This window comes from Macrobrachium rosenbergii, chromosome 15, assembly GCF_040412425.1.
Source record: "Macrobrachium rosenbergii isolate ZJJX-2024 chromosome 15, ASM4041242v1, whole genome shotgun sequence".
NCBI lineage: Eukaryota > Metazoa > Arthropoda > Malacostraca > Decapoda > Palaemonidae > Macrobrachium > Macrobrachium rosenbergii.
Genome location: NC_089755.1, coordinates 44,421,948 through 44,435,120, shown reverse-complemented (window position 1 = coordinate 44,435,120; position 13,173 = coordinate 44,421,948). Strand labels below are relative to the sequence as shown.

Sequence of the window (13,173 nt, the reverse complement as noted above, 5' to 3'; positions counted from 1 at the left end):
GCCATTGCACTGCTCGCCACCCCCAACCTCCATCCTTCCCCACCGATCCCATGAACACATTCTATTATTTCTTTCCCAGCAAACGCCGACTATGAATCTTGAAATGGACGAACAACTTTCGTCCAATTTGAACATATTTTGTTATAAAATAGTTTAAAAATCTTCTACATTCTTTCCGGTTATTTGAAATATTTTAGGTGAAGAAGCGCATGGTCATATAGTTTTATTAATTTTTATGTTTTTTCCACATTCATATTTTCTACAACTTAATGAATGGCACCTTGAAGCTCGTTTCGAAATTCAACAAACATTAAAGCTAAATTACTGAACCTGATCGATGGGCACATGATGCTCATATGTGTGTGTGTGTGTGTGTGTGTGTGTGTGTGTGTAAATCACCCCAAAAACCATGTGACACAAAGGGCCTTTGTGAAATTTCGGCAGTCTGTCTGTCATGTGCTCTACCTCCAAAAATCTCCACTTACAACTCCAGCCTCCCTTCTCTTACTTCTAATCCAATCAGGTCTGAGCCTTCTAACTCTTCTGGTGTTCATAGTACCTCAGCTGACAATACTAAAATAAACTTGGAAGTCTTATTTACGAAGTAACTGCATAGAAGTCTTGCCTTCGAAGCAACTGTTTAGACCTACATGGATACGAAGAATAATCATGGAAGTCTGGCCTTCGCAGCAACTGTTTAGGCCTACACGTAGACGAATAATCATGGAAGTCTGGTCTTCCCAGCAACGTTTAGGCCTACACGTAGACGAATAATCATGGAAGTCTTGCCTACCAACAACTGTTTTGGCCTACACATAGACGAATAATCTTTGGAGTCTTGCCTTCGCAGCAACTGTTTAGGCCTACAAAGATACTAAATACTCACGGCAGTTCTGCCTACGAAGTAACTCATGGAAGTCTTGGACTTAAGTAACTGATTCTGTTAGGTACATCAATATTAACGGATATCTTGCATTCGATGTAAGTACATAAATACACGTAGAAATTTTGCCAACAAGCGCTTGCCTACATGTACATACACTCCTTTCCAAGCAGCTGTTTACATTGTAGAAAAACCCATGTTAGTTTTGCCTTCAAGCCAAGTTTACATGCAGACGAATACTCATTTTTTTTTTCACTAACAACCGTCACTGAACACACTGACCTGTGAAGAATGTAAATTACACTTTTTTTTCCAAAGCATGCACCGGATGGGCTAAATTCACTGTAAATTCAATACTCGCCACATTTTCCATTAAGGGATGGTTGCTTGGACAGCCTTTTACCGTGGCTTCATTACTACATGGATAAACAAAAGCGGTGGCGTTTACATAGGATACTGATATAAGAACATTACTAACATCTTATTAAACTTCACGATGTTTCCATGCAAGTGTACCTTTGTCTAAAGCAAAATGTCCCATCATACTTAAAATACTAATATCTAATAAAAGCATATGCTTAATCGGAACGAGACCAATCAGCCTAATGGAACCGTTATCTGATTAATTAAATTTCAAATAACAAAACCGGTAAAACAAATTACGAATCATTTAAAAGGGCCAAAACTAAAGAGCGAATCGCTGGTTTAAACGTCTTGCAAAAAATTTATCCGCTAAATTGTCTGGGGAGAGTTTTCACCGTAGGTAAGTCGAATGTGTAAACAAAATTCCGTTGATGTGTGCAGTAAATATTGTTCAAATAACTCACAGTCATACCTGCCAGTAGAGAGCGGATAACACACCCACCTCCCTCCACGGCCCCAAAGCCCCGACTGAACGAAGTTGACTCAGTTGACTGACTCTGAAGTCTTCTTCCTTTCGTCGACTCGCATTTTTCCAGTGTTTACTTTGGTGACACGGTAGTTAAGAGGTTGTCGCTAGCAACTTCAAAGAAGTTTTCACAACATTCAGTTCTCTCTCTCTCTCTCTCTCTCTCTCTGTACTAATAGAAACAATTTACTACCTCATTAAAGGCTTTTATAGCGGCATACACATGAAATATACACTTCCTTGCGCGTCGGGGCAAATTCATTTTATTGTTATAAAAAATTTCAGAGTTCAGACAGTTGTCATAGGGAATACTCAACTCGCATGCCATCTGCTCCTTCAGCCTTATCGTCTAAGCTTAGTCTTCGGCCATTCTTACCTATGTATTTTTTTTATAGGTCTAAGCAAATCGCTAGGTAGCCATAGCCATAGTCTCAGTAAGGCTGGACCTCATCCTTCGGGGGCCCTGCTTATGTAAGTTAAGGTCTGTTCTTTAAGTTTAAACTTTTATCAGTAACCCGTCTTTGTAAAATCAAGATTTTGCCTTAAAATCCGTCTGAATGTTTAAGTTTTTCCCATTAGTCTGGAGGCAATTCAAGCTTATGTCAATACCCTCCCCCCCTCACCTCTGCAAGTTTAGACGTTCGCCTTAGTGGTGTGTGTGTAAATTCTAGGTTATGTCTATAATATCTGCCTCCATAGGCTTAAGAATTTTCCTTAGCAGCTTGTCCCTGCAAGTTCTAGCTTATGCCGTTATAATCCCAAACTATGTAAATTTAAGCCTTTTTCTTAATAGTTTGACTCAGCACATATAAGCTTATGCCCTCATAGCATCTGCCTTGTAAGCTTGGGCGTTTTCCTCTATAACATGTCTCACTAAATTCAAGCTTATGCTTTTGTAGTCCATGTCTCCGAAAATTAAAACTTAGGGCCTTATAGTATCTCCCTCTAAAATCTATGTTTTTTCCGTTATTGGTCTATAAAACTTTCTCCATGCCTATGCAAGTTTCCCCAGCATCTATGCCAGCCTTGTCTTCATCACATTTGGCGCCCATTTTATAGAGATTAAAATCTGTTGATATACTTTACTGAATCTTCTCATATATTTGTCAGTTCTTTTGGTTAAGACCACCTAATGAATCATCTGGTAAAGCTTAGATTGGCTTAAGTATCTGAAAGTTATGAAATGTTAGGCCAAAAACCTCGCTTCTCATCTCATGATTTTATCGACAAGATTTATCCAGGTGCATAAATTTTGGTTCACTATACTTTTTTTAACTTCCTCATGACAGCCACTTCCCACTTCTTAATGACATGGAGGCAGAACGATAATCGGAGAATCACACTTTCTTTAATGATGTTTTATTTAACGAAGACATTACGAGAACTTCCTTCAAGTCCATAGTTTTAGAGGTGCATCTTATTCTTTTTGTTAAGCCACTGTCCAAGCTCCTAACAGCCCTACCCACCAGTCATTTCACGGGAATCCCCACCCTTTCCCAGAAAGATTGATTCTCTCTCTCTCTCTCTCTCTCTCTCTCTCTCTCTCTCTCTCTCTCTCGTTAGAAATTATAAATTCCGTATTTCATTTAGTTCACTGTACGTTACGCGTGAAAACCTAGTTACTCATAATTACGTGTTTTGAAAAGCATACACACACACACACATCTAATTCATCTAAAAGTAGACTTAGTTTTGTTAATTATAACAATTTCAATGCTATGAAAAACGCTTTCGTAAGATTAGTGAAGATCTAAGAAAATGCTTAACTACGTATAATGCACGATGGCTAGGCAAATTAGTTTGCCGCAATGGTTTTGCTATCGATGTATTATTTCCACATCTGCTACGCCTGTGCTAAGCGGCGTGTCGGTTGCCATGGTAACGCTACCCTGATGTCAACAATCTGTTGATCTCGAAGTGTGTGCAATTCCGTAGTTTTATTCGTCGCAAACCATCATATATAAAGATGGTAATTATGCCTGATTTTATGCATACACTGCAGTAGTTTGTTGGGCAATATGATAAAGCAATTTCTCTCCAAGCACAGAGACAATATAGGCAATTTTCCTGCATTTTATCTTGTGTTTTGATCAAATCAGACTTTTTGTTTCTTTCTCTACTCTCAAATTTAATGATTATATGGAGCGAGGACAGTGGTAAACTCAGATTTTTAGGTTGGGAAAATGAAAGCTAGTGATTTGTATTACCATGAATGGTTAAACATTAAAAGAAACACACACACATAAAAGAGACGGCAGGACAAATATATGGTTCATGTATGTAATCGGTAACGATTACTAAAAAAACGACCTTAAAAATGTGGCCAAAATATTTACATCAATAGGCCTACATCCTAATTCTTCCCAACCAAACCTAATATAGGATTCTAGGTCCTACCTGGCTGTTGGATCTTCAGTTATTCCGTTGACCACCCTTAATCTTAGCCAAAACAAGTCAGTGGTGTGTGTTGTACAAATAACATAGCCACCCTTACTCTAACTTAATCGAAGATGCTGTGTCCAACTTCGCTGGGAAAGAGGGGGCACTGTCTTATACAAACAGATGATATTAAAAGAAACCAGTGCAAAAAATAATTCCCATCTAAAAACTTGCCTAAAGGCAAACACCATGACAAGCCTTAGCCGCTGGATTTGCAAAACAAGAATTTTTACAGATTTAACATTTGCAAATTGGGACTTTAGTATGTCTTCTGGGTACTTAATGCTAGAGTAGGTCACTAGTAATCAACCTTTTCATTTAAACTTTGCTCAGGTAGTCAACTGCTGTAGGCTAATAAAAATGTTTTTTACTTTTAGTTTTGAGCCATCCTGTGACAGGTTAGGTATGGCAAATTAATCTCTCACATGGAATGGATTAAAGAGACAGGCACTGTATATGTTTTTAGGTCAGATGAGGTTTAAGTAGGGTATGCAGTTTCCAAATGTTGAGGGGAATACTTATACTATGGAAACACCATGTGAAATTAGAGATCATAATAATATCTACATAAAGTTTTTGTTGCACTAAGAGAAAAGATTTTCCAGTACAGTACTATATACTGTTCTGATGATGTGTCTTATGATATTCTTTTTCCAGCCACCAAAGAAAAAAGGTGACAAAGGTAAAGGGAAAGGAGGTAAGAAAGCTGGAAGTGGGAGAGCCCAAGCATTGATTGATGGCATTCCAATCAGCTCTATGAGCAAGGAGCAGCTGGAAGGACATGTGATCAGGTAAGAGGTTTGAGAAGAAATTTACAAGCTTTCATGAACTGTAGTTAATGTTAGTATTGAACTTTTTCTGACTTGCAAAATACATGAAATACATAAGTACTGTAATATATGACAGTAAAATGATTTTAATAGCTCATCCATAATCAAGGTAAAATATTGACAGGCTTCGAAATGAGCTGGAAAGAGAGAGAGAAGAACGTAACTATGTCCAAACAGAACTGGAGCGTGTCCAAAGACTTTGGCAAGTTGCTGCTGAAAATCTGGAAAATCTTCGCTCAGAATTAAGGTGAGTGTACAGAACTGCTCTTTAATGTTTCTTTTCTATCTCTTTGTGGTGGCAGTTAGTTCAACTGTTAAAAGCTCTTTCATGGCAGATAATTCAAATGGAACACTGTACCAAACTGGTCAACTGTACAGTAATTGAAAACCAGCTAAAGTGAATAAAAGTTAGCATTCAACTACATATAACTTTGCATAGTTTTGTAAACTTGCAAGATTTTAGATAGAGATGATCCTTAGTATATTGTACTGTACTGCTAAACCATACAGTGGTGATTAAGGTATATTGCAGTATAGTACAAATCATTTCTAAATACCCTACAGCATGTATTTTTATTTTATAAAAATTTTTATGGCTTGTATTTAATTACTCTAATATGAAACTTGAGAAGTTTGAGCTTTTGTATCATTATTTAGTTGCCTTGGAATCCAAAAGAACATGTGCCACTTAGGATGTATTGGTGTTATAAATAAATTATGCTTATTACTGGTAGAGGTTGAGGCAATCTGTCTCTATAATGCACTGTTACACTATTGAATTACAACCTTTTGCATTGCATTATTTCAAATATGTTGAAGAAAATTTCATAATATTTTTGCATTTTTGCAATTAATCTTTCCTGTATGGACCTTTAACTAAGCAGTTTACTAAGCTTGAGCTGACTTCTGTTTAAATTGAAAGTTCAGTTAGCATTAGGTTTTAGCCCTCATTTCAGCTGTATACCACTGAATCTCATTACAGGCACAAAGATGTAGAAATTGCAGATGCAGAAGAGAAACACCAACAAGAAATTAATGTGTATCAGCAGAAGATGAAACACCTTATGTTCACTCATGAAAATACGCTGACACAGTTACAGGTAATGTACATTAGATGCTTTAAGAGAAAACGAGAAATTGTTATTCTCCATCTGTAAACAGCATATCCTTTTAGTACAGGTGCAGAAGGACCATGGTCATACTATAGGCTTTCATGAATATGAAAATGCACTTAGTACACAGTTACAGGTAATGTGCATTAGATGCTTAAGAGAAAACAAGAAATTGTCAGTCTCTATCTGTAAACAGGTGTGGAAAGACCTTGGTCACACTATATGCTATCATAAAAAAGTAACCATTACAATCTCCCATTTTGTGCTTAAACTACACTGATTCAATGGCTATTATGTAATTATATTTCCACAAATGCATATGCAGTGCTTATATTCAGTAGATCCTGAAAATTCTACATTAAAAAGGTCTGGAACACTATCAGAAGGCTGCTTGATGAGATGTAATGCTGTTGAAGATAAATAGATGAAAACTACCAACTAACAAATAAACTACTTGGTAAATAAAGGACTTTGATGAGAAAGATCTTTTTGACGTATTATTTTCAGTATACTGTAATGTATTTCTTTCTACGCACAGTAATTTCACTTACTATGATGGAACTTACGTACTAAATACTACTTTCTGTTTATTAATGATTACAAAATAATCACTGCCATGTTCCCGTCACTTAGTATTTTACATAATTTTTATTATTTTAATAAAAATTATGTGAATGATGTTTATTATTTTAATATACAGTACTTTAAGTACAGGTGCCTGGATTAACATACAGGGTATTCGTTGCTATTTTATTGTTAAGATCTGCTTTGTTCTTCAAAAAATAACCATATTTACTTGAGTGAAGATCTTCAGCTTTATTTCATGAAAATTTAATCATCTGCATTTGTTTATAATAACTTGGTATGTGTGAGTGTGAGTTTTCCAGTACAGCACTGCAGAGACTGCCTTTTCCCACAATTATTTTAATATTTTGTCATATAGAGTACAGTACTACTGTGTTAACCAGTATAGTTTTTTACTCTGCTTATAATTTTGTCTAAAAGCTCTTGAATGTAATTAAGGTAATCTGAAATCATATTTCGTTGTACAGGTTGAAAGTGAGCAGGCATTACTGAATCTACATCAAGACTCTGTAACAGAGGAGAACCGTATTGCACAGGAAAGGGAAGATCTAAGAACTCAGTTGAGGGAAACTGAAAACAACTATTTAGCAATCATAGCTAATATGAAAGTGGTAAGCATTTTTACAGTACTGTAATACAGTAACATAATACAGAATGACCACTGTTAATCTCAAGTTTATTTTATATTTTAGGGAAGGGTTTTTCCTCATTAAACAGAAAAACTCACAGGAAGTAATGCTTTGTAGTCTTTTTACAGGCAGTTAATTATATCAGAAAGCAAGCACACTTGAAAATTTATCTCATAAAGATTACAATTGGTTATAATGTTTAGTAAAACTGTGTAACTATCGTTAACTCCATTACCAGGTGCATTCAACTTTTAGAAATTACATCGAAGTTAATTGGTGACTTGCCCAAAAAATACAAATAAATGTTTTAATACAAACTTCTTTTACGAGTACTTTACACCTGATCAGAGGTGGTGAACTGGTTTGATTGTGGCTTTAATTAGTAAAACTGTAGTTGAACAAGATGATTGAGACTCCAAATGGAGAAAAACCTTACCTAACATACTGAGAAAATTTAATTTGTTCCTGCTTGTGGCCCTTAGGTATGTGCCAGTTGAAATGGGTGAGAGGAACACAAAACAAATGCTCTGTATAGTAACTGGTAACGATTACAGTACTTGCAAGAATTTGTAGTCATGCAGTTGAACAGTCTACATTTACCAGTTCAAAACTGAAGTAACTGAGATAACTGGCACTTGAACTCTTAAGCTGTCATATGCATGCATTTTGGAGACCATTACTGTGTTGTTATGTATTACTTGGAATCTAGTCAACATCTGTGGTCTATACTTGGGTTATGTGTTGCATAGTATTTAGTGGAATGCATCAAGTAGGGTTTATTTGGTAAAGTTAGTGCCATAACATAAAAGTAGAAATTACAACAAAATAGCCACTTACTGCGTGACTGTGGTTCCATGTTTGGTAGGTAACTGGTTGGTCGTCTTAAGGGGCTGAAGGATGAAGTAAAGCTATTGGGAAATGATGGTAATGGTGGGAAGGTATCCAGAAAAAAGTAACATACATCCTTTACACAATGGCCCACAGCCAAACTTGTCAGTTGTGTGTGTGTTTTTGTAGATACTTCTCCCAGCTGGAACAGCAAACTGTGATGGAAAGGAAGTCCGGTTGACGTTTTCTCTCCTTCTTTCATGCTTTGGTCATACTCTGTTGTAGCATGGGTTCAGAATTTAAGTTACCTACTAGATGCTGATGAAACAACACAATATCTTTATCTTTCCAGGAAAATAGCAAAGCCCTAGATGCTTTACGCTGTGAATTTGAATCCGAGGCTGCTGCGATGGAAGCTAAATCAGTGAAGAGACTTAAAGCTCTTCAAAACCAGCTCGAACTGAAGAGAAAAACAGAACTTGTTGCTCAAGAAGAGAAGAAGAACAAGTTCTTGTCCACCATCATGGCTAATAATGAAAAGACATTCACAGAAATGAAGAAATATTATTCAGATATAACAGCTACGAATTTAAAACTCATCACAGAGCTCAAGGTTTGTACAGATATATCACATATCATATTGGGTATACTTTCTTTCATGAGATTCTTATGATACACAATATGTTTGATTTACTTATTTTTCATAGGTTTTAATAGTGTGTCATACCTATTGATAAATATTTACCACACTCTATGAGTCGACCTTCTAGACCAAAAGAATGGGATTTTGTTGTAAACAGGCTGAATTAGCAGAACAAAAGGAAAAAGAGCATAAATTAGAACAAGAAATGGGAGCTGCCATTACTAGTCGTTCTCGTCTAGAAAATGAAGTTGGGTCTCTTCGTAAGAAATTGGCAGACACCCAGCGTTCAGTTCAACGTTCCCAGAGGGACAAAGAAAGCTATCTTGTAAGTTTTTGCATTTCCAGAATTACTGTAGTCATATCACTCTGCAACATTTAATCTTTACATGATGCACAAATACTGTTTATGAAACTGTTTTGCAACAAGAATTAATGATATCTCATCTACAAATCTTTGCCATAAAGCAGTGTATAGTAGAACTTATGCCAGTTCAGTGTTGCATCAAGCTGCAAGAATTTTATTTGTGATAAGAATTTTATTTGTAATTTACACTTGTTCATTCTTTACAATATTTTACAGACTAGCCAAGCTCAAGTAAAAGTACTTAAAAGTGAGAAGGACGCTCTTCAGTGGGAGTTAGAGGTTCTAAGACAGAAAGCTGAGGCAGTAAGTAGGGTAGATCCTTCATTAAAGCAGGCATCGAGACAAAAGATTACAGTACCAATGTATATAATTATAGTTATTCAAGCTTGGTAACCCCTTGATCATTTGCGTTCATAAATCCAGGGAGTACAAAACATCCAGTGTGGAAAAAGGAATATTGACTAGGCTAGCCTAGGCTATGCTACCTCTACGCTAATTGAAAATCCTACCATAACCCTGTCTGCTACTAACTTAAAAAATTGTATAGAATCTAAAGAAATAAGACTTATTCACGTTCTCTTTTTGTAATAGGTGGATAATAAACACCAAACAATAAAAAATATGATATATATTGTAGCTAGCAAAATGTGCCATTCAAGAGCTTTGTTACCAACGCTATACTCAGGATCAAGCAACTTGTACTGCCATCAAACATTTTCTATGGCTCCTATTTTCTATCTACAGAACTCTTTATGTTTATACCATATGTGCTGTATTGTACATTGCACAATTTTCCCTAAATTATTGGCTGAAAAGCAACAAATGAAGTATTACAGCAGTGCATATAGTAAAATGATTGTACCATACAACATTCTCTTTCTCTCTCTCTCTCTCACTCATACATCTTTCAGTACAGTATCTTGAACAGGAATTTTAACAAAGTTCCAAATTGAACATTTTGGCTTACTTACCTGTAGGCAATATCCCATGTTGCTAGTGCCGCACAGTTCAATCTTAGCCCTGCACATATGTTTGCACCTATGCAATTTTTGTATTTTTGCCATTCAGTGCAGTTTGGCACATATTCTTTGTCAGACTGAGAGAGGAGCAATAATGCAGGTAGGGGAAGTGTGAAAGATTGAAGGATTACTTTAGTACTGTACATGTAATCCATCACTATCTCTCCTTCTAATGCATTTAACTTACACCCTTGCCCTAAGTCTTAGGTGAGCATGTATATATATAATGCACCTGATTGCATTACTTCTTCTGTACCTTTGTAAATGCTGCCTGTTTTATAATTGCTGTAGTAAATGGGATATCACTGTATTATTGCTATTTATCTGTCTTTCCTTCTGTGACTGTGCTTATGTTGTGCATGTATTATGAAGTATTTTCAGCCCAAAAAGGGGCTGAAGTCAGTCCAAAAATTATGAATGTGAGCTAGTAGCTCGAGTATTTTTCTTTTGAACTGAATAGTATTAGCAAGTAAAGAGCATGAACACAAAACAGAACAGAAAGCTAACATTACCAAAAAATTAAATTTTCACAACTATCTCTGCAGTTTTTCACAGGTTAATTAAGATTTGTGTTGATGTGAAAGATTGTGAGTATTTAAGTTTTTCTAGTAGATTAATCTCAATATCTCAACTGTTTCCAATACACTAAACGTTCTGAAGTTAATTTTAAACTCAAAGCTTTTGCCTGCTAAATTTGATAATTTAGCATAAAATCCTGAAATGAGTTGCAATACTAAGATTGCTTTTGCTTCCATAAATAAATTCAGTTGGGAAATGAAGGCACATCATCCTCAATGATCACATATCATTAGTACGTGCAACAATACATATTTGTTCTCTTTCCAAATTGCCTTTACAATATTAACTGCATGTTTTGTTAAACATATTGAAAACTTTACGGTAATTTTCCTCAGCTTTTTGTAACATTTTTGAGATTCTGCACATTTTTCAGATTGAGCAAGAGAGGAAAGAGCTATATGATCACTTTGTTGGAGTAGTTGGAGAAGTACAACAGCGAAGTGAATTACGTAACGTTGTCTTGGAGAAAAGGCTTAATCAGGTAATCTGTCAAATCAGTCAAATTCTTTTATAAACCTGCCAATGGAATTTGTTGAGGTTACAATGGAGTTTACTGTAATATATCAGCAGGCTTTCAGGAGGAAAAGATGCAAGTTTAGCTCCTTAATGCCTTTTCATATTATGTGGTACAATCTTTGCATGCAATTTTAACTGTTTTTCTTATCTGTCCTCCAATGTTTTCAAAAGAAATTTAAGCAGTCTTATTCCTTTCTAATTTCCCACCAGTGCATCTATTTTTCCTGAGCAGTTTTACCGCTGTACTCCTTTTCCATTTTTTCTGTATCAGGTTCTCATGTATTCTGATAATTCATCTTTGACAGGTTCTTTGGCTGTTATTACCAGATCACATATTATTCCTGATGGTCTTGGGTCTTTCCTTCATTTTAATCAAGAGGTCTCTAACTTCTTCAGATTTTACATTCTCTGTTGATCCATATCATGCACATATCCTTCAGTTTGTATCCAGTCTCTTTATTCAGAATACTGAAACCATTAATCCACTTTCTCCATTTTTCTTTGAATACTTTATCCTTTCCATATCTTTTCCATCTTTCTTCATCCACTATGATACCCTAAATATTTCCTTTTTCCTACTGTTGTGTTCTTATCTGTATGGAATGTTGTTATCTTGACTGAAATTGTCTAATTTACTTAACTTCTTAACATTTCACCATAATTAATTACGTGGTGACTAAAAGAATCTTTACGGAAATCATCATTTGGCAGGAATAGAATTCTATAAATAAGACGCTTATGGTTTTCCTTTTTTCATCTCATAAAATGCTTTGAAGGTATCTGAGCATCTGGAAAAGAAGGAAGCAGTTCTCTCTGAAGTTTTGTCAGCGGCTAACTTAGATCCAGCTTCATTTAGCCATGTCAGCCATCAGTTAGAGGTAAGCTAAAGAATAGTATCATAAAAAGATATATATTTTGCAATGCTTATGTCACACACTAGTAAGCTGCATTGCTTTTGATACAGTAAGTGTAAAAAGCAGCATTAGAGTGAGTACCTTGTGCCTTCTAATCAAAAACATAATTTATTGGTCTCCATAGTGACTTGCTATTGATATCACTTCAGTTCAGTAATATTTGAACTATCTCACAAAATAGTGGTTACATACAGCAGCTTTATTGTTGTTTGTTAGAGAATCTATGGTATCTAGAAATTGAAAAAGTTATGGAATTTCATTTGCAATTTCTACACTCTGTTTCTGTCTAATTGGACATGGCTGATGCACCCAGGTAAGGTTATTCAGCTTGAAAGATTGCCAAATAATTTTTTGAAATATTTCTGAAGAAAAACTGTTCCAATATGTTTAAATTCTACACAAATGTTTAAAAAATTAATTATTTTTAGTAATAAAACAAAGTTAGCTTTCTTTTACAGCCATGCGTACTACAGTATACAGTAAAGAATTAATGATGATATGTTCAAGTTTGTTGTATTGTACTATCTAAGAAGTTTATGTTGGCAAAAAGTTAGATTATTCAAATGAAATATAAAACTGTATGTAATTATCAGTGGATAGTAACACAAACTTCTTTTTGCAGACAATAGTTGACGAAAAGAACAAACTCATAGCAGGACTTCGTGAAGAAGTTGCAACACTACGACGCATGTATACAGACCTTATGGATAAGTACCAGACATCTTTTGAGACCAAGAAAAAGACTGGGCCAAAGTTACCTCATATATCCATATAGGATAGTTACCTCAACTGCAGCAGATCCTGTTGAGATTTCCTTGCAGAACCTTTTTACATACTATTATCAGTCATGAGAATTCCCATCTGATAACCTGAGTGTACATTTCCATTGAAAGATGACATTAAATACAACAGTGTTTTCTATTTGCGGACCTGTTAGTTATTA

The 13,173-nt window shown here is 35.5% G+C and overlaps 1 protein-coding gene across 1 annotated transcript; it reads left to right on the top strand.

Moving 5' to 3' along the window:
- Positions 1 to 3,618: 3,618 nt before the first annotated feature.
- LOC136846614 (dynein regulatory complex subunit 4-like) lies at positions 3,619 to 13,159 on the top strand. The gene is made up of 11 exons (XM_067117507.1): positions 3,619 to 3,741; positions 4,869 to 5,002; positions 5,166 to 5,288; positions 6,024 to 6,141; positions 7,206 to 7,349; positions 8,548 to 8,808; positions 8,996 to 9,163; positions 9,419 to 9,505; positions 11,174 to 11,281; positions 12,093 to 12,194; positions 12,853 to 13,159. Exons 1-11 carry the CDS (start codon positions 3,739 to 3,741, stop codon positions 13,003 to 13,005), a joined length of 1,401 nt encoding a protein of 466 aa, XP_066973608.1. The 5' UTR covers positions 3,619 to 3,738; the 3' UTR covers positions 13,006 to 13,159.
- The last annotated feature ends 14 nt before the right edge of the window (positions 13,160 to 13,173 follow it).

Bases quoted from the DNA above. Each gene is read 5' to 3' on its own strand.
- LOC136846614 (XM_067117507.1), top strand. The intron at 8,809-8,995 runs GTTTGTACAGAT...TGTTGTAAACAG, and splicing joins AACTCATCACAGAGCTCAAG to GCTGAATTAGCAGAACAAAA. The intron at 11,282-12,092 runs GTAATCTGTCAA...AATGCTTTGAAG, and splicing joins TGGAGAAAAGGCTTAATCAG to GTATCTGAGCATCTGGAAAA.